At 36.8% G+C, this 23255-nt stretch overlaps 1 protein-coding gene across 1 annotated transcript in view; it reads left to right on the top strand.

Moving 5' to 3' along the window:
• The window catches only part of pit (probable ATP-dependent RNA helicase pitchoune), a 170137-nt gene that overhangs the window by 53986 nt on the left and 92896 nt on the right, over positions 1-23255 (top strand). The window contains exon 4 of the mRNA XM_090370075.1: positions 2212-2307. Within this exon, the coding sequence (XP_090226201.1) occupies positions 2212-2307 (96 nt within the window). The remainder of the gene's footprint in view (positions 1-2211; positions 2308-23255) is intronic.

The following is a 23255-nucleotide window of genomic DNA, read 5'->3' as shown; positions in this document are numbered from 1 at the left end:
TTTGCACAGTATATTTCCCTGTATTTTCCTTATAGAGTCACTGACAATGATGACTGCCGACCGGGCTAGCCGAGTGGGTAAAGTACCTGCCCGGCAACCCAAAGGTCGCGGGTTCGATTCCCGCCTCGGGCTTGGATCAAAGTACTGCAAAAACCTTGGGAGGTGCAATATGGCCACAGAAGCCGATGCGCCAACAACTACCAAATCAAAAAAAAAAAAAAAAAAAAACAATGATGACTAGCTGCTGTGGGACCAGTGCATTTTGTCCTGAAAATTGCAACTTTGTTGCCTGATGCACAAGTGTGAGCTCTGGCATTGAGTTGGGCAGCTGAAAGCTTGATGGGGCCACCCAATTTAATTCCTTTGAGGGCATCTACCCTACTCTTCAAATGCTATGAGAGTTTGAAGAGTAGGGTATCACATCACTTTGTAGTGATAATTTAAAGCAATCTAAAATAAGTGAACGTATTTTAAATTATCATATTACAAAGTGTTATGTATAATTAATGTGTATATTAATTAAGCTATGTACATAAGTATAAATGTATTTTTATTTTACTAACCTGTGGGTAATATTCTTCCATTATTCATGTAACATTTAATTAATAATAACCTTTTGGCAATAAAGTGTATTTTTGTAGCCTGTGGATAATATTCGTTAATTTTCACTTATTAGAATTGCTGTTTATTAGAATCAATTCAATTTGCAAACATGATTACTATAATTGCCACTTACTGCAGTTATAAGTTACAGGAAGTTTTGAAAGTATCAAATCAAAATGTTTGGCCTTTGTTAATTGTAATCGACATGTTATCAAAAAATTTTTATAAACTTTTGTTGAAAGTTATTGTAAATCAGTTTGAACGTTTAGTTACAGTAAACCCTTGATTTAACGGATCCCGATATTTTGGATTTAACGGACCGGACAAATAATAATACAGTAATGTACATATTAATCTCAACCATATTATTTTTTTAGGTTATACAAAACTTGTGTTATTATTAATTAAAAATTAATAATAATTACCTATTTTCATTATTGTTTTGATAATTACCTACTTTTATTTTTATAATCAAATTCAGGAAATTGTTTTTTATTCTTTCTGAAAACGAGTTCAAATAGCTGTTTACCCAGATTATAGATAAGAGTAGGCTGTGACTTGCGAGCTGAACGTGACTCGGACACTCAGGTCTACTGACTCGCTTTGTTTCGGTCTGTCTGCCTCAAGCTATCATGTGGTCAGGTTGTATACAGTGTTTCTGTGATTTCTGAATTGTGACTTTATTTATTAAATAATTTTGCAATCCTTACAATTTAAAATGGCATCAAGTGATAGAGGAGTTAAAAGAAAGCATGTGAACTTAAATGTGGCACAGAAATTGGAACAAGGCGTCTCAGTACCTCATGTTTGTGAAATTTACAGCATAAAAAAACAACCTGTTTTTGATATCCGTAAATCAGAGGCCAAATTGCAACATAATTTTATATTGCATAGTACTGTATATTGTATTAAAGCTTTTTTTTATGTTAAGAACAATAAAAAATGGCCCCCCCCCCCAGGTTACATTCAATTTAACAGACTTTCGGCATTAAAGGATACCCCTTCTCCCTTATTAGTCCATTAAATCGAGGATTTACTGTATTTTCATATTAAACTGTTTTTGTTACTGCAGGAAAGTATTTTTCTTCGTAAATATGAAAACTGCTATATTTGAAGACTTCTGTTGATTTCATTCTACTTTTTACTAATGTGTGTACATTAAAAATAAGAAAAAAGTGGCATAAACATTTGTCCAATTCAGAACAGTTTTATGGAATTTTCAATAATAAAAAATAAAAGTAATAAAATAATTAAAAACATAAGAATAAGGAGACATATAATTAGCAAAATGTTTATTAAGTATCTGCATATTCTTTTTTTTTATTATTATTAATTTTTACCATACAAAACTCCATAACCATTATTTAAAATTCAACCAACCATAGTTACATAACTTTTCAGAATCAGACACAGTTTATGGCACTTGTTCTTATTTTGGACTTTAGATACATCCTAGAAATTTTTGCACATACTTTCAACATGGTGTGTGTGTGTGTGTGTGTGTGTGTGTGTGTGTGTGTGTGTGTGTGTGTGTGTGTGTGTGTGTGTGTGTGTGTGTGCGCGCGCGCGCGCATCTATATATAGGTATAATTTTTTCTTTTATTTTAGAAAAAACAAAAATATTGGATTTTAACGAAGGAAAAGAAATAGGCCAAAAGAGCTCAAGTCAGATGGAGATTGAAAGTCAAGGAAATTGTGCACATGGTAATTATAATCTTATTGCTTAGAATTCATTTGAATTTAGATGAGATTCAATATTTCGGCTAAGGTAAAGAAAGCCAATACGAGAATCACGGGAAACTTTTACCGGTAAAAAGTGTTTCCCTTCATTCTCGGTAAAAAGATGGTGCATGGTAGTGGCAGTAGAAGTTGATGACGATGTATTGTGATTAGTTTTTCTTATTATTAAATGCAGACTATCAGAGTTCATGAGTGGGCTGAAATTTACTTATGGATACACTGTCCAGGCTGCCTCTGTCTTAGTGTTTATCCCCCCTTACCGCTGTTTTAACCCGATACGAAAACGACTTATACAGACGGTGCGTGTTATTGGTAGTTGCAATAGAAGCCGCTTTCCTATCGGGTTAAAACAGCGGGAAGGGGGGGGGGATAAACACCCTAAAACTGAGGCAGTCTGGAGGGTGTACCTGCAAGTAAATTTCAGCCATGAAGGCATTACACTTCATGAACTCTAATGATCTGCATTTAATAATGAGAAAAAACTAATCAATACATCATTATCAACTTCTACTGCCATTGCTGATGACATTCACCATCTGTGAATCGTAAGTTTCAGGAAAGATGTATGAAGCGAGGTTGTTCTGGAAAACGGAAGTTGAAGGAATAAATGAGGAAGAAGAAAATTTGGTTCTGTGAGTGTGAAGTTGGACAGTAAAAGGATGCTGACTGGTTGAGGTTTGGAATGGTTTGGAAGAGAAAGTGGGAATTATTGAAGTCAATTCAGAAGAACAGTGCCAATAGAAGTATCTATAGAAAAGGCATGCAGCAGAAGACAGAGAGTGGAGAGATTTTTCTTAGAGATGGGGCATTAATTAATTAACCTAACTGCCTTCCTTTGAATGTAAACTAGAAACCTGAGGTTTTGGGAGCACCGTCCCCCCCAATGTGTGAACAATATTCCATGGTGGGACAGATTTGTAGAGAGTGAACAGCTGTTTGGAAGAAATGTAATGCAGAGAGTGAAAGAGAAAACCCAGTTGCAGAAAAACAGAAACTACGATTCTCAAATGGCTTCTTGCCTCCACTAATTGTGCTGGTATTTGTAAAATAACACTGTTGGGTTGGCGACTACTTTTATATTCTTTGTGAAGATGTTTCTTAAGAGGGTTTTAGTTCCTGACCCCTAAGGACTTTTAAAGAGTTTAATGGCAAATCATATTTTCCTGAATCATATTTTCTGTTTTTCTGCATTAAGTATTCTAGCAAGTCATGAAACTCTTTAAAGTCCTTACGGGTCAGGAGCTAAAACCTTCTTAAGCGACATCTTCATGAAGGATATAAAAGTAGTCACCAACCCAACAGCATTATTTTACAAACACCAGCATGATTAGTGGAGGCAAGAAGCCGTTTAAGAATCGTATTTTCTGTTTTTCTGCATTAAGTATTCTAGCAAGCCCTGAAACTCTAAAAGAAAACCCAGTGTTTTAGATGCTGCATCTAGGAAGAAACGTTTGTGATGTGCTTATGCCAAGAGAGATAGAATTCAGAGTAATCCCTAATAGAGATATGTGAATGTCATTGAAGATAAGTATAGGAGCAGACGAAACCTTTTTGTGAGATACAGTACACTTTCAGAATAATGGCACCTTAGGGGATTGTTAATTTTGATTTTTCCATTATCTAGAAAGTTTTATTTTTAATATATTTAATGCAGAAATAATGAAGCTAAATAAGAAATAGAGAGATTAAGAATGCAATTTTATTAACTGCCCATAAATATCCTGTAATATGTAAACGTAAAAAAACATAAACATGCTTTTGTATATGGACATAAAAAACATAAATGTACTTTAGTATATAAACATAAAAAAAGGGAAAAAAATTTCTATTCTAGCTGATCCTCTTCGAATATGTCTGCTTCAGATGTAGAGGGTGCCATTTATGCTGCCTCTGTGTTAGCAGACTTTTTCTCAGGCAATGTCTAATTTTCTAATTCTGTGTGTTATCTTAAATTTAGTTAACCCTCTATCAGTGAAAGCACTTGTTGTACCAGTGCCCATTTTTCCTTTAAAATCCTTTGCTTTTATCCTTTGGCAATAATCATTGACCTGATATAGCTATATCTTCTGATTGTTTTAATAAAAACTGCACACTCACACACATACTACTCAGACTTCCATTGGTCACTGTTTGGCAGAGTAGAGGCACAAGATTATACATTAGCTGATCCAGAAGCCGCCTAGAGAGTTATAAACAGGTTTGGTCTGGTGAACTATATAGCAGCCGGCCTGCGAACATTGTTGTTGAGCTGTACCCTCAAAATGTAAAGAAGATTGGATCTTGCCATGATGACCATCATTACCTCAAAAGACGGCCCCGGGTGCCAAGCGAATTCGAGGTCAAGCGTTCAAAGTGCGAATATATAGCGATCTTTCCAAGTGATAAAAGTTTATTTTAAGTTATATCGTTTTTTACTGCAAGTTCATTTAAAATTCAGTTCTATACTTGAAAAATCACAAGTAAGAACAAGGAAGGAAACTCACCTTTCTTTTTCATTACATATATTTACTCTATTTTACTAACCAACTAACTTATCTAACCGCTTGGCCTCCTTGCGGCACTGCTCCTGCCTCCCTGTGGCGGGGCCGGAAACTTGGGAGGGAAAGTCAACCTCCCAGGGCAAAAAGGAGCCTAACATGGACTACGACAATTACCCAGAGCTTGAGCAGCCTAGGCGCTCATCCAGTACCATCAACAATGCTGATCATGAAATTTCTCACGATGCAACAAAGTCTAAACGACTGCGTACAGACACAGACCAACAGGAATGCCCATCATTCCTTATCTTACATAGTCTGTCGGACAAATCTATGAGCACTCTCTCACCATTTCTTATACAAAAATGTTTGGAAAATGTGGCGGGCTCTCCCAAAATGGTGAGAAGACTAAGATCTGGAGACCTCTTGGTAGAAACAGTGAGTCGTGCACATTCTGAGAGACTGTTGAAACTAACAATATTTGGCGGACTACCCATTCAAGTTACCCCTCATGCAACGCTAAATACTTCCAAGGGAGTAATTGCAGAGTGGGATCTGATAAATGTAACAGAAGATGAACTGGCCCAAGAACTCAAACATCAGAAAGTGATACAAGCCAAGCGCATCATGATCAGGAAAGATGGAGAACTTGTTCCCACCCGCAACATCATCCTGACATTCGGAACACCTATCTTGCCATCCAGTGTCAAAGCCGGCTATCTCAACTGCCGAGTGCGACCCTTTATCCCGAATCCTATAAGATGCTACAAGTGTCAAAAATTTGGTCACGCACAAATGGCTTGTCGAGGAGATCCAGTCTGCCCAAACTGTGGGTCGAAAGAACATTCGCACACAGACTGTGACGCCAAAACACCGCACTGTCTGAATGCAAAGGCGTGCATCCAGCCTACTCCAAGTCATGCGATCTATGGAAAACTGAAAAAAAAATCCAAAAGTACAGGGTAGAACGAAAAGTCACATACCAAGAGGCAAGAAAGCAAATTATGCTTAACACACCTAAGAACACCTATGCAGCAGCAATGCAAAAATACCAAACAACAGCAACACAAACTGAAGTATCAGTTCCCCCAACAATGTCGATTGCAGATTGGGCCCGATCTATACTGTCACCATCAATGAAACAGACTCCAAAAGAGCAAAAGGTAGTAGATAGAGCCAACAACACCCCTGTCACAGTCCCACCAGCAACCCCACATAGACCACCAGATATTTCAAAGTCAAAAACCGACTCAGTTACAAATAGGAAGACAAACAATATCACTTCAGAAAATATGGACACTGATAACAATACTGACCCAAATGAACCTATCCTAGACCTTCATGCAGAAGATGTCTTGGATACCGGACGCCCAACCTTTCCAAGAAAAGAGAAAATGAAACTCGATCGCCACAAACAACCTGGAAATAAAAAAGACTCAGAATCTTCCTCAAGTAACAAAGCCAAATAATGCACCAAATCATACAGTGGAACTGTAGAGGAATTCGCAGTAACATTGATGATATCCACGAGTTAATTGATCGTTACCATCCCGTAGGCATCTGCCTACAAGAGACAAATTTAACACGTCATGTATCACTCTCAGTTAAGAATTATGCACTCTTTAGAAAAGACAGAACTGCTACAAATAATGCTCACGGAGGGGTAGCCATACTCATAGACTCCAGAGTACCTTGCAGATTAATTCCTTTACAAACCTCCATCGAAGCTGTTGCAACACGTATTGTGATTGGTATTACTTTGACAATCGTTTCTATCTACCTTTCGCCCAATCACTCTTATACCATCCATGAACTGGAAGATCTTATTCAGCAGTTGCCAACCCCTATCTGTTTATTGGGTGACTTCAATGGACACCATCCATTGTGGGGTTGTCCCAATGCAGATAGACGAGGACAACTTATCGAACAGCTTGCTGACAGACAAAATCTGATTATACTAAATACTGGCTTGCCAACTTACATCCATCTCTCTACGGGTACAACTTCTGCAATAGACCTTTCGATATGCTCTCCGATCCTCTTCCCTAGTATTGAGTGGACGGCCCTCGACAACCCGCTAAATAGTGATCACTTTCCGCTAATATGTAAAATTCAAACAGGTCATTCCATAATTTCCCAAAACTATGTAAAATGGAAATTTCACAGAGCAGATTGGGCAAAATTCACTTCCCGAGTGTCCTTTGATGAACAGATCATCGAAACCTGTCCTATTGACACAGCTACCGATCACATCACGAGACAAATACTGGCTGCTGCATGCACTGCGATTCCACAATCACAGTCAACAGCCCATAGAACCATAAACTATTGGTGGAACGAAGAGTGCAAAGGTGCAAAAAAAGAAAAAAACCGAGCATGGAATCTGTTTCGAAAATATCCCACCACCGCCAATCTTATAAACTACAAGAGACTCAGAGCCAAGGCCCGTCACATTAGGAAGAAAGCTAAAAGAGAATCTTGGATTCGATTTGCGAGCTCGATTAATAAAAATACTGATTCAAGAATAATATGGCAGAAAATAAAACAACTAAGTGGCAAAGTTCCCCAATTATCCTCCCCAATTCTCAACTGGAATGGACAGGATCTTTCTTCTCCTACAGATATAGCGAATGCCCTAGGGACTGTTTTTTCAGTTATCTGCCTCAACAGCATATGATCTATCATTCCAGAAGATCAAAGTATTAGCTGAAAAGTCCAAACTGAACTTCAGACCTACGAGTAAATGTACTTTACCTTATAATCAGCCGCTTACAATGCTTGAACTTCAAGAAGCCATATCTAGCTCAAAACAAAGTGCTGCAGGCCCCGACGGAATATACTACAAAATGCTCCAACACTTAAATAAAGAATCAGTCTGTTCACTGCTCACTTTTTTCAATCGCATCTTTCTTGAACATTGCTTCCCCAGTTCCTGGCACCACTCCTATATAATAGCAATTCCAAAACCAGGAAAAGATCATTCCATTCCTGAAAACTATAGACCTATTTCTCTCACCAGCTGCTTAAGCAAAACCCTGGAAAAAATAATTCACCGACGACTTACTTGGTTTCTCGACTCTAAAAATATAATTTCTGACAATCAATTTGGATTCAGGAAAAATCGATCAGCCCTGGATCTCATGGTCAAAGCAGAAACAAACATCAGGAATGCATTCATTCGAAATGAGCATCTCGTCATGGTATGCCTTGATGTAGAAAAAGCCTTCGACACCACATGGCGTTTTGGTATCCTAAGAGATCTGCATTCCCTTGACCTGAGAGGCCACTTACCGTACTTCATATTGAATTTCCTTCAGCACAGATCTTTTCAAGTCCGATACCGACAAGTTCTCTTTCAAACATATATACAAGAAGAAGGGGTCCCACAAGGCTCTGTGCTCAGCGCCACCTTATTCGCAATAAGAATAAACCATATGACTAAATATATGCCCAGCACTGTGAATTCATACCTCTATGCCGATGATCTCACTTTTTCTTGCAGTTCTCAAAACATGACTTTCATTGAGCAGCAACTCCAAATTTCAATTAATAATATTCAGTTATGGATGGCACAGAATGGGTATCGACTCTCTTGTTCAAAATCTAAAGTAGTTCACTTTTGCAACAAAAGGAAGATGCATCCAGATCCAGAAGTACACTTAACAAATCAGCCTATCTCAGTTGTGAGCAGCATTCGTCTGCTTGGTCTGACTTTTGATAGTAAGTTGAACTTCATAGAGCACGTTAAACATCTAAAGACGTCTTGCCTGAAAAAAACGAACATACTCAGAGTCATTTCTTCTACATCATGGGGTGCCGATTGGTACACGTTACTGCATTTGTATAGAGCCCTAATCAGATCTCGCCTTGATTATGGTGCCCCGGTGTATGATTCTGCTAGAGAAAGCGTGCTAGCGCGACTTGCACCAATTCAACACTTTGCCCTGAGGATTTCTACAGGCGCTTATAGAACTTCACCAGTTCAAAGTCTTTATATTGATGCTCATGAACTTCCTCTAACCCTCAGGAGAAAGATGTTAATTCTTAACTACACAACTAAAATCCAAAGTCTACCTACCCATCCCATTAGGCCGATACTTACGACCCACAGTTCACAACATTCTATAGAAATAAACCAAGAGCAATTCAACCTTTTGCTCTCAGAGCTCAAGCACTATCAGAAACCTGGAATATAGATCCTGATAAAGTTCTTCAAGATTTAAGCAGTACGGATCCCCCATGGAGGTATATTATGCCACTCTGTGACAATTATTTTCTAAACTGGGGAAAACACTCTCTTGCAAATGTTAATATACAACAACTCCATATAGCCCATACACAAAATTATCTGCATTTTTCAAAAATATATACTGACGGATCAAAATCTGAGAGTGGAGTGGGTGCATCAGCCGTTTTCTCTCATAAAACCTTCTCTGTATCACTCCCCAATGAATGCAGCAGCTATACAGCTGAATTATACGCCATCAAAATTGCAGTGGAAAATATCCTCCATCTGACCATCCATAAAAGCATGATATATACAGATTCCCAGAGTGCGATTATAGCTTTACAGAACAATTCTTCTAAAACACATCCTTTAATAAAGCTCATAAAATCCAAACTGATGCATCTTCAAGAACTCCAACGAGTGGTTATTTTCTGTTGGATCCCAGGCCATGCTGGGATACAAGGAAACGAACGTGCAGACTATGCCGCTAAACACCCATCCGACAGAGAATTATCACAGCATTACGTCCCATATCTTGACTACAAAAGTAACATTTGAAGAATGTGTAAAGAACAATGGAGAATTCAATGGCAAGCCCAAACGCACAATAAACTCCGCCAAATAAAACCTGAACCGCAACTGTGGACCTCCAGTTTCCGTATGAACAGGAGGGAGGAAGTAATTTTAACTAGAGCGCGAATTGGCCATAGTCATCTTACCCACCTTTATCTCCTCACAGGTAATGATCCTCCACAATGCACACAGTGCAACTGTCCACTCACAATAAAGCATATTCTTATTGAGTGTACTTTATACACCACTGCTCGCCAAGTCTCTTTTAGCTTTCTGCCAAACCTTAAAGAACCTTTGACACTCTGCCACATCATAGGTAACGACGCTAATCTACTGGAGTTCTTTCACTTCACAAAAAATATCGAATTATATGATCGTTTTTGAGTAATGCTATCACAATCACCATGCATATGTAACATTTATAACGGTGATAGGTGCAATATGGCCTAAGCAGCCCTTGCACCAAAAAACAACAACAACAACCACCTCAAAAGACATCAATCATACTGCATGATGGAAGAGACAGGGTGGTTGCCAGAGCTTTGCCCTAGAGACTAAACATGGGTTCCACCACTTCAAGCCTCCAGTAAGCAGAGTGGTGGTATTGCACTGTTTGATTAGTGCCATCTCTCATCTAGTATTGTCTGGTAACACAGAAGAGCAGCATGCCTCTGTGTCACATCTCGACCTCTGCTTATGTTGGTTCACACCTGGGTAGTCACTTCCAATATACTAGCTGCTGTATCTCAGGACTTGTACATGGAGGTTATACCCAGAGTTACTTACAGTCCCACCCTCATGAAGGTGCGAGCAGAGAATCTGGTTGTGACAGAACGACTGCACAACCAAATTCAGTCCACTTGATTTGAGGGTCACCCGAATATCAGTTCTATCAGCGTTTTTGACTCCCAGGTAGCAAGCCTATCTTGACATACCTGAGAGAATGTCCATGGTAGCCTCAAGGACCAGTGTTTCTCCTTATACTAGTAGCTAACCTTTTAGAAATAGCTCTAATACCAATACACATATGCGACTTTTAATTGCAGAAAAATTTACTTTAGTGCCTTATGGGTAAATGCAGTAAAATGTGTACTTTTCTCCAAAATAACATGTTACTTATCAAAATTTCTATGCAGTGATTTTTTTTTTCATCACTCTGCTGATCCTAGGACGACAGGCAGCTATATAACCAGAAAACACAACAGAATGCCTACTAATATTTTGTTGTCCAACCCCCCTTGCTTTGATGAGTTCTATACATCATTATGGCATCAAGTGGATAAGGTTCTGAATGTATTTGTGGGAAATATCATAGTATCAAACATGGATAATTTCTCCTGCAGCTCTCTAAGTATTTTTCATTTCTTTTGCATTATGGAAACACCCAATTTGTTCCAACAGTTTTCAGTTGGATTGTCTGGACTGTTCCCAGGCCATGTTATTGTGAAGATGAAATTCTTTCTTCTTCTTCTATCTGCTCAATAACAGGAGAATGTTCTGCTCACCGTCTACTGATCCTCAGACGAACTAGCATACTCTTTTGTCCACTTTAGATGCTGAGTTTTCATTTTTTGCATCAAAAGTGGCCTTTTTTATTGGGCAATGTGCAACTAATCTCTATGAGAAAAGGCATCTATATACTATAGCATTACTTGCCTTTACTCCTATATCCTCTATCCATGCTGTTTTGAGATCTATCAATGAGGATCTTCTCTTTCAGACTACAGATAGATTAGATATCTGCCTTGCACTGCAGAAGATATTTGTGGATATTCACTTTATTTTTGTCTAGACTGCCAGCTTGTGATAATTTTTGTAATGAATGTGCTACTGTTGACTAATTACAGTGAATCCTCTTAGCTATTTCTTGTGTAGAATGACCCTCTACATTCAACACTTCCTACATGATGTTAATTGTGAATACTGCCACTAGGATGATGCAATCATGTATGGCACTTGACATCATCTAAGAGAGCTAGCTAGAGATGGATGTGCAATTGGGTAATGCTATTACAAAACATATATGATATATTGCCAAATTTCACAAAAATTCGGTGAGTTTTGCAAGTGATACAATTTTTTGAGCACCAATATACATATTTATATTTCATTATGTTTCAGGCCTTAGAGATTTTGTAATCAAGAAGTGATTACAAAAACTACATATGGTGTTCATGGGATAGGTAGCTGTGAGGTGACATTTGTAGTTATTTTGGTGAAGGGAGATAATGCACTGGGTACAGAGTACAGTACAGGAGAATGTTCTAAAAAAGTGTTCAAATTTTGAAAACAATCAGTCCTGCTGTTCCAGCTTTACTGAAACTTTTTAAAGTGGGGGGGGCTTTTTGTTTTTTACCCCTGTACAGAAGCAATTCAGAGTACGGTGTTGTGAGGAGAATTTAGAGCTTTATGGAAGGGATTCTGAAACTTTCATCTCCAGAATTTTTATGGGTGATGAAACATAGGTTCATCACTGGAATCCAGAGACCAAGCAAGAATCAATGCAATGGAAGCGCAAGGGTTCTCCACTACCCAAAGCATTTCGGACACAATCTTCAGCTAGGCAAAATTATGGCAACTATTTTTTGGGATGCTGAGAGAATTTTGTACATTCACTACCTGGAAAACAAACAGACAGTCACTGGATAGTTGTATTACATCCCTATACAATCTAAGGGATGTCATAAAAGAAATATGCCGTCGAAAACTTTCCAGAGGTGTGCTGCTGCTTTGAGAAACTATGATTTTTACAGAACTTACCCATCCACCTTACAGTTTGGATCTGGCCCCCAGTTACGTTTTTCCAAAATGTATGTGGACGTCGCTCTGCTGATGATAACGAACTGAAGTCTGCTGTTTCTGCGTTCTTTGATGGACAGGACAAAGAATTTTATTTATCTGGTATTTCCTCATTGTTATAAAATGGGACAAGTGTATTGAATGAAGTTCAGTTACGTTGAAAAATAAAAGCAGATTTTTGTTTCTATCTCATTTCCTTCATAAATAGACAATTTATTTTATGCCCCTCTTAGATCTTTGTTCACTACCTGCTAATGGCTCCTGTACCATCAGCCCTTTTATGTCATTTGGTCCTAATGTGCTGATACAAAATTAAGTCCCGAGGAAGCACTGTTTTGTGTTGTTCAATAACTGTTTTCATGTGCTGCCGCTCTTCACATCTTATGCAAATTTTGACATCACGCCCTGTTTTGCTTTGTCAATGTCATTTAAAAAAATCAGAAACAACGGTGGTCCGGGTACCAATCAGTGAGGAACCCTACTTATGTTAGCTCGATGGGAAGAGTTTGGGCTAATGTAAGAAGAAATTACTGAAGAAAATAATCTGAGAAAATTAGTAAATATATTGAACAAATTCAAAGAAATTTTCGTTATCTGATTTAACAGTGTAATTTGTTCTAGCTCTTGAGCCACCTGCACTATTATGGCCTTTGACTAATATATATTATAAGGGATCAAATATTTGGAATCCCAAAATCTGGAATGTTTGGCATAAATCTTTTTTTTTTTTTTTTTTTTTTTTTTTTAACTCAGGTATGTGGTGCAGCTCTAGCATTACTCTATGCACCTATCAAAACATGACAGACTGATAATCAAGTTTCATGAAATTTTAATGGATGCTGTGTTTGTTTGATAAATGACATTTTTTTTTAATTTACTTTAGGAGTAACTACATTCAATAAATGCATAAATTACTGAATTCTATCTGCTGTTCTGCTTATTCTCTTGCCCCATTCACGGCTTTTCCTTGATGACTTACAGTAGCCTGCTAATAGAAAATATTGGGAACATTGTTTCATTGCAAATTTTTGCAAACCACTGTACCCAATGATAACTGCAAGGTGATGCTTCTAATTTTCATATCAGCATAAGAGGAAACTTTCAACTTCTGTTCCTCTATTCAGTACTATCATCCCTTTAGGCTATTTAAAAAAAAAATTCCAAACTGAGAAGTCACTTTTTAATTAATTTCTGTCAGAGCTATTTATATATAAAAAAAAGTTTGCTGCACTTTCCCGTGAATGACACTGCATTATTGTTGTTGCAGTGATGAATTTTGACCAATGACCCAAGAGGATACCCAGCATTAAAAGAAAAAAACTAATAATAAATAAAATTGAAGAGGGATGAAAAGCAAGCAAAAAAAAAACAAAAAAATACAGATTTATTGGATAATCCATGTTATCTTTGATAAGTAGTTAAAAATTATTATTATTATTTTATTATTTTTTTAAATTCTTTTCTGGCGATAACTAGAAAATGTGAGAGAGAAATTTTTATGACAAATAACATGTATTAAACACAGTGCACCCCTGATGTTTTGCACCTTGCTATATCACAGTTTTGGGTATAATGGCAGTGTGATCATGTCCCAGAAGAATATAAAAAAAAAATGCAGTTTATAGCAAACAGACCAATTTCACAATCGATACTGACAGCAGCAAACTACATACCTCATGAAGCAGAACCAGTTAGTGCAATAGTTTCCAAATGTTGACCATTGACTAAGTTACTGTATTCCCTTGTGTGGTATATTCTGCCAATTAGCAGTTAAATAACAACAACTTGTCCCGGTGTACTGTAGATATCCAGTTTTTTGCCTATTTCACGTCAATTTATGCAATAAAAAAAATACAGTATATCACTGACACGGCAATTGCACTCAGGAAACATAAAAACAGTTTTCCTCTGAGAGGGTAAATGAGAATGACATACTTATTGTGATGTATTCAGCTATAAATTTTTTAAACAATAGCATGTGACATCCTTTTCAAAGCTAAAACTGCTTTGAAAGGAAAAAACTGCTAAAGGCATAATGCAAAATATTTCCTGTAATTTGCATAATGAAGGGGTACTTATTAGGCAAAAACAAGGCTTTTTTTCTTTGTAATATAATGGGAATGTGTACTTTTTCTTCTTTTAAAGTTAAACTTTACGTTACAATTGTTGATTTTGTTTTAAAATTAATTAACACATTTGCTGCCATCTAAAAATGTGAGAGAACTCATACAATGTGCTGTAATTTTTGGAATGTTGAAAAAAAAAAAAAAAAAAAAAAAAAAAAACAATATTTTGATATCCCCAGCATTTCAAAAAGGGATTTTTTTTTTTTTTTTTATAGTTATATTTTATAACTTGCTGGCTACCTGCTTAAGATTGAACATTTGAATGTGTTATGGCGTAGTGCTTGGGTACATTTTGAATGTAGATATGCATTACAGCATATCACTCCTAATGATATTTTATGCCTATCTGTGTGAAGGCAGCGAACATGTTAAAACTTTGTTGCAATTTATCTATTACGGAAAGCACTACTGTCCAACTCTGCTTGGCATTAATGCCATACAATTTCTTTATTGAAAGAAGCTTATAACAATTACATTTTTCTGAAAATAACTGCAATATTGATACATTTTACTCTAATTAAACTTTGTTACTTTGCAGTATCAAATGGAGATCGAAAAGAGAGGTACGGTTTGTGCGTGCGTTCGCTATTTAAACGAAGATAACTCACTAGAGCATAGCTAAGTAGGAATATCACCCTATGCAAAAAAGTCTGGTACGTCTCTTTAGTCATTGCTTCTCCCATCCAATAAACACAGAGAAGAGTTGGAGACAAGTGCTCCCACTGCAGAACAGCTGCTGTCAACAGCAGTTACCTTGCATGCTTCCCCCCACCCCCACAAGGGGAGAACTTGGAACACTATGTCAACACATGCAAACAGATATTTCATTTCAAATGACTTTAAATGAAACCTAAGGTGGACATACATTTAGAAGCTTTAAGTTCATGTTTGCAGTTAACACCTTTCTCCTGGCAAATCAGTTAAATGACCTTGGCTGTTGTCCTGCTCATGTGATATTTTGTGAAAATCATATATCAATACTAATGATATCGATATATGATTTTCAAATACCATACGATCGATATATCAATATATTATTATTTTGTTTATTTATTAGTTATTTTGTTTATTTTTTATTTTATTTAATTAATTTATTTATTATTAGTTTTTCTACCATCCCTACCTTACAACTACTGCAGAATTAATGCTAGTTTATGCTTTCAGTATAACAGAATTTAATGTTAACTCTACAGTCTCAATTAGGAGGAGTGCTGCAAAAGTGATTATCAAAGTAGAGGTGACACCACCGACCAAACTTTGCCTCATATTTTATTACTTATTCATTGAGAACTAGTAATAAAATCTCATCGCAAGTATGCAGACCCTACATGTGAAATATTCAGAACTTACTGATATTTCTTTCAAGCCACTGATACCAGAAAAATTTCACTGAAAGCTCGGATGTGTCTCTGAGCAGTATTATGTAATATCGTAATGAGTTAATTACGATAACTGGCAGGAGCTTAAAGTTTGTTTCTATAAAGCAGCATATAAACTTTATTACCATCTGATCTCCTGTTTTGTTGGATGTTGACAGGCTACTGTATGTATGAGGTGAGCAAGCATGGCATGGCATGGCATGGCATGGCAAAAACTGACCCATGGATAATAATAAAATTTATTATCTTTGTTCCATGAAAATATAAAAGAAATTTATATTTAGCTTTTGGTGGTGAAAACAAGATATAAAAAAAACAATATTTGTTCCAAAACTAACGGAGTGTTTACATATGTTTGATGGCAATAAAACAATATCTTGTTTCCACTTATCAGTCCCACAGAGTGAATGGGGGAGGGTGGGAGGCTTGAAATGTGAAAATTAATGCACATTTGCATACATGCAACCACACACCAGAATTAAATTGCTTACTTGAAAAAGGCTTGTTTAAGTCAACTTATATTCATATTAAAAATTAGAAAAAACTGTAAATTTTATTTCAGGCTATCATCATCAGCAATTTTCAATCCATTGCAGGATGAAGGCCTCTCCAGCAACCTTCCAGTTCCTTCAGTTTTGTGCAATGGCCATCCATTTACTAACCACAAACTCATGAATTTCATCTGTCCATCTCCGTTGTTGTCTTCCAGGTTTCCTTCTAGCTCCTCTTGGGTTTCATTCTGTTATTTTCTTAGTACATTGGTCATCATATGTTCAAGCTATGTGTCTTGCCCAAGACCATTTTAGTTCTTTAGTTTTGATAAGAATGTCCTTTACTTGAGTTTGCTGCCTAATCCATGTGTTTCTCTTCTTATCTAACAGTCTAATTCCTAATATAATTCGTTCCATTTTTCGCTGTGTAGTTCTCAGCTTCTCTTCCATTCTTTTGGTGAGTTCCCGAGTTTCACTTCCATAAGTCATGGTGGGGATTATACATTGGTTCATTATTTTACGTTTCAGACAAATTGGGTTATTGCTCCTCAGTATGTGACTATATTTCCTGAATGCTACCATCAAAATTTATTCTTCTCTTGACTTCCAGCCATTTATCATTATTACAGCTAATGACTTGTCCAAGATAAGTATATAAATCCACCTTTTCAATGATTATATCCCTTTCTTTGGCATACTTGTTCATCAAAACTTTTGTTTTTGTCATATTCATCTTTAGTCCGAAATCCTTACAAATCTGCATAACTGATTAAGATATTCCTCTAATTCTCTGGGATCATGGCTTATGATCACAATGTCATATGCAAATTGTAAATGGTTTAGGTACTCTCAATTCAAATTAACTCCTTTCTGCGACCATTCTAATAAACAACTTCAGTGAGATTGTGTTGTTGTTGAATTCCTTTCTCAATTTTAAATTTGCCACTGTCTTTGCCTAGTCTAATAAAGGAGGTAGCATAGTCATATATTTTCTTCAAAATCGTAATATATGGGGTATCCATGCCTTGTCTTTCCAGTGCCTGGAACATTAGCTTATACTGTATGGAGTCAAATGCCTTTTCATAATCCACAAATGCCAGGCATAATGGTGTTTATATTCATTTGCTTTCTCATAGTTGAGAATCCTGTCCTAAAGCCAGCTTGCTCTTTCGGTTGATTCTCATCAAGTATTCTTTCTAATCTGTTAATAATGACCCTTGTGAGCAATTTTTAGATGTAGGATAACAAGCTAATTGGTCTATAATTTCCAATTTCTGATTTATCTCCTTTCTTTTGCAGCAAAACTATGATTGCATTATTCCACTCCTTAGGCGTCACACCTTTTCTAATGAATTTTGTGAAGAGTCTTGCCAGTTTCTGTGCATATCTCTTCCTCCCAATTTTAACAACTCTACAGTAACTTCATCTTCCCCTGGGGCTTTCTGATTCTTCATTTTGTTCAACGCATATTCTACCTCATCAGGAAGGATATCGGGTATGCTGTATGTGTTACTAATTTGTGACCCATCTTCCCCACTGCTGGCATCATTCTCTCGCTCCTTGTATAATTCTCTATAGCAGTCTTATGCTATTTGAATTATGACTTCTCTGCTATTTATAAGTACACTATTGCTGTTCTTCAGTTTCAGTATCATTTGTCTTTCTGTATTACTGCTGATTTATGTCCTTTGTTTTCCCTTAGTGCTTGTTCTACTTTTCTTGTGTAAATCTTATGTTTTCTCTCTCTGAGTCTCTTTCTAATGGCTTTGCATAACTTAGTATACTCCATTTTGTCCTTGTCAGTGTTTATCTTGCTCTTTATTTGTCATCTTCAGTTCATCATGAGAAGTGTTTCTTGACTAATTTTTTCTTCTTTGGATTTCTTTTTACCTATAGGTTTTTTGGGCTTTATCAATTTCAGAAAGTTGTACTATTCCTCGTCGATATCTTGGTCCTGAGCAGTCTGCAGAAGCTCAAACTTGTTCTTAAGTTCCAGTACATACTGCTTTTTCTTCTCTTCTGTTATATCAAAGACTGTATTATTTACTCGAGTCAGTTTTTTTCTCTTACATCTATATCAAGTGTGCATCTTACCATTCTGTGATCACTTCCAACATTTACCTTGTTCAGGATGGTAACATCATTCACGATATATCTTCTGTTAGTGACGATGAAGTTGATTTCATTAGTCCTTAATCCATTTGGGCTCTTCAGTGTCTACTTTCTGTTCACCCTTTTCTTGAAAAAGCATTGCTGACATTCCTCGATATTCTGCAAATTCTACATCTTCCACCTCTTTCGTTTCTTTTGCCAATTCCAAAATTTCCTATAGTTCCCCTTTCTGCGCTGTTTTGACTCTTTCCAACCTTAGCATTGAAGTCCCCCATAATGATAGCATAGTGGGTTTTCTGCTCATCTAGAATACTCTCAATTTCAGTGTACATTTTTTCGACCTCTTCATCATCATGGCTCAATGTTGGTGCATAAATCATTATAACCTTTAGCTTGTACCCCTTAGAAATCTTGAATAGTAGTCTTGACACCCTTGGTGATGTACTTTTGATTCCAAAATGTTGTTTTTTATATCTTTATGGACCAGAAAGCCATAAAGATATAAAAAAACATTTTGGAATTCAAAATTTCAGGCTAACGTGGGTGTTAATAAATAATCTTGTATGTAAAGGTGAGTCAAAATTAGGCTTTTAATAGTAACTAAGAAATACTGTTCAAGATTTAGACCTAAACAGATCTCAGATGAACTAATGAGGCTCGTGGCAGAGAAGAAAAATGCATGGGATGCATATAAATTATCAGGAGACACGGAAGCCTGTGGTAGATATAACTAGTCTGTAATGAAGTCACAAAGGAGGTTAGGCAAGTGAAGGCCGATTACGAGAAATCCTTAGCAAAGAATGCAAAGAAATACAACAAAGACTTTTTTACTTATGTAAACTCCAGAAGGAAGGGGATGAATCATATTGGTCCACTTGATATTGATGTTTTGACTGTTGATGATCCTGCTCAGCTATGGTAGATATAATTACATTCACGCATCTACATTCACACATGAGAAATTCTGTAAGGAAGGGGAGGACTGGAGCATACTAAACTTTGACAGGAAGCTAAATGATTTTGTAATAACAGAAAGCAAAGTCAAGGAGAAATAGTTGAAGTTAAACATAAAAACGGCACCTGGGGTCCAGTTATATTGAAGTAGGCAGGAAGAGAAGTAAGCAAATCCTTAGCCATAATTATGAAAGTATCCTTAGATTCAGCAGAGGTCTTCATGGATTGGAGATGTGCAAATGTATCCCCAATTCACAAAGGGGGTTCCAAAGGTGATACAAATAATTATAGACCTGTTAGTTTAACTTCTGTTGTAGGAAAACAATGGAATCACTGGTTAAAGAAGCATTACAGGATCATCTAGAGAAGACTGCAGTTATAGTTCAGACACAGGGTGGGTTTGTTAAGGGGAGTTCTCGCCTGACCAATTTGATTGGATACTATGATGTGGTCACAAAGGACCTGGATACAAAGAATAATTTTGATATCACATACTTGGATTTCAGGAAAGCTTTTGATACCGTTGCAAATGGAAACCTGCTGTACAAATTGGAGTGGTATGGCATTAAGGGCAAGTTGCTACATTGGATAAAGGGATGGGTGAGTGGGAGATGACAGAGAGTGGTAATAAATTGACACTGCTATTTGTAGGCTAATGTTATTAGGGAAGGCCCCCAGGGTTTGGTGCTGGGCCCATTGTTTCTTGTATTAATCAGTGATATCGCTGAAGGTATATCAGGCTTAATATCCAAGTTTGCAGATGATACAGAGGTTGGCAGGGTTGTTAATGACAGTATGCTACTGTAAAAGGATCTAGAAAAGTTATCCATATGGGCTGAGAAGTGACAACTGAAATTTAACATTGACAAATGCAAAGTACTGCATATGGGTAGCAGTAACCCAAGAGAAACATACCAACTGTGCGGTACTACACTCAGGGAAGTGGGGAATGAAAAAGACCTGCAGTAATTTGCAGTCAGATATGAAGTTATCTGAGCAGTGCAGAGCAGGTCATGGAATCTTGTCAGTGATATACAGGTAGTTCCTGACTTTACGGATTAATTCGTTCCTAGTGCATGCTTGTAAAGCAGGAATTTATTTCCCATAGACATAATTTTAAAATAGGGCTTACGTTCTCAACAATGAAATTAGTTATCTAATTAGTTTATGTTTAAACAATGATTGATTTATCCAAAGAAAGGAAAACGTAGCCTGTAAAATCAAGCAAATTATAATAATAATAAAAATTATTTTGGTCTTACAAATGTTAATGTTTATTCTTCATCATTATCATTGACTAAATGCACGCTCGTTGATCACTCATTATTGGCTCAGCACTTGTTGGTTTGTTGCTCCAGGAGTCGTCTTCAGAAATGCTTAAAGTGGTGTTTATTTCCAAGATAATCTTCTCTTTTCTTTATAAATTTCAATAGCATGCTTAAGAATTTTTTAACAGAACGCACAAATTGCAAATAACACAATATGTATGGAGTAACAATTTTACAAAGCTTTAAAAAAAAAAGGAATGAAGAGAAGATTCTGAAATTTTATTTATGTTTTTTATACGTTCTGATTGACGAGGTGTATGAGGCCTTGATTGTTTGAGCAGGCTCAATGCTGATGGGATTTTCCTGCTTGCTCAGATTACGAACCTGAGGTGGCATAGATTCAAATTGAGGAAAGATAATTGCAGAATAGATGTGCAGAAGTTTGCCTTTAGCCAGCAGGTAGTTGATTGTTGGAATGGACTTCCATCTGTTTTTGTGGAAGTTGATAGCTTAAATAAATTTAAGGCTGAATCAGACAAATGTTTGGAGTGACTGGATGGGTGAAATGGGAAGGATTTTTTTTTTTTTTTTTTTTTTTGCTGATGCTGTATAAGCTTGCTTTCTTGCATCATATGCCTCAACTAATGCTAAAGCTACAATGTAAACATGCAGCATGAAACAGGTCTCTTAATATAAGATTTTTACAATAGTAAATTATAGTAACCTTATAATACAGTGATAAATCTGACTAAAAAATGAATAGCAAATGCTTAGAAAACAGTACAATGAATTCTGCAATAAATTTTTTTTGTAGATGGTGGTTAAATTTAGGTTGGAAGAAGCATTAAAAAGAACTAAGGCTGGGAATGGGGTGAAAATATTTTAAACAGATTTTAAAATGAGTGCAAGGAAGTAGAAATGCAGATCTCCAATCCTTGGTTGTCATAAAGAGGTTAAAAGACGTAAATGAAAAAAAAAAAAAAAAAGAGAAGGTGGTGCCAATAGTCGTTAGAGGGACTTTCGTAAGTAAACCGTCATCAGTTGGCAAATGGAAGAGAAGTGAGCGTGTGTTGTATTTAAAGTTTATCTAAACTCCCTGATGCTCTTTTTGACACGTGGGAACTTTAGCCGCGAGAGGTTCCAAGCCGGTGAGAGGTTGAAGGGAAGTTTAGCATTAATAATGTTGAGATCGGAATGGTGTCGGTACCATTCGATGGTGAGGGATTCATATTGAAGAATTCTGTAGCTCGATCTAAGTTTAATAATAGTGATGGCAGAGTCAACAAGGGGGGTGTGGTTGTGGGTTTGAGCATGAGTTGTTAACTCAGTGCAGGATTGACTTGTCTTGAAACTGTTGAAGTGGTAGTATGCGCGGGTATTGGAAGTTGTGGAGGAACCGAATTTGGTGGTAGTGCTGCCAATGTAACAGGTGTCGCAGTTTAGTTGGCATTTTATGAGATATATATCATCATCCAAAAAATTGACAAAGGAGACACAATCGTTATCCTGGACAAGAACACCTACACAGAAAAAATGGAGTTGATTTTAGCCGACCAAGATACATATACAAATGACAGCAACCACAACATTACAAAACTTAAAAATAAACTTGACACAATTCTCAGAAAACTCAGACAGAACAAAGAAATCAATCTCTTTACATTACAACAGATAGGTATTCGCAACAACATTCTGCCCCACATGTTCGGAATAACCAAGTTACACAAACCTGGCCACCCACTAAGACCTATCGTTTCTTTTAGTAGATAAGCTTTTGCTAATTTATTCACCTTCCTTGTCAAAATTATATCCGCACTCACTCGATTCTCTACATTCAAAATTAATAATACCAACCAAGCATTCCAAAAAATCAGCAACACCACCATATCCAACGAAGACGTATTAGCTTCTTTTGACGTCATATCTCTATACACTAATGTGCATATCCCTTTCACCCTACAAGCATTACGCGTACTTCTAACAGTTGATGACACTTTAACGGAACGTACCTCTCTTTCAGTTGACCAAATCCTTGAACTTACGACTCTTTTTACTAGACGCTAGATATTTTAGATTCAACAATAAAATTTATCAACAAACATTTGGTTTACCAATGGGTTTAGGCATTTGTGCCCCCCCCTTTCTGAAATTTATCTTGCCACTATTGAAAACCAAATTTTACAACCTTTCCCCTCTGAAATTAAAATATACATCCGCTACGCCGATGATATCCTAATAATAGGCAACAGAACAACCATAGACAATCTTAAAATTCAATACAATACATGACAGGCTAAACCTTACCCTTGAAATCGTGGCGCCTCCGTAGCCAGGTGGGAAGGAGCAGCAGTGCGTAGCACACGCTTCTTGATTAGACCGGGGTTCGACCCCGTCACCACCAAATACGGAGGATGCGGAAAGGTTAAGGAATGACCGCCGCATATCCTGGAGCAATATGGCCTTAGTTGCTAATGCTCCTAAAAACCAAACAACAACAACAACAAC

The sequence above is a fragment of the Mastigoproctus giganteus genome, chromosome 3 (genome assembly GCF_048544385.1).
Source record: "Mastigoproctus giganteus isolate SK-2022 chromosome 3, ASM4854438v1, whole genome shotgun sequence".
In the NCBI taxonomy this organism is placed as follows: domain Eukaryota; kingdom Metazoa; phylum Arthropoda; class Arachnida; order Uropygi; family Thelyphonidae; genus Mastigoproctus; species Mastigoproctus giganteus.
This window is presented reverse-complemented; position numbering and strand designations above follow the sequence as displayed.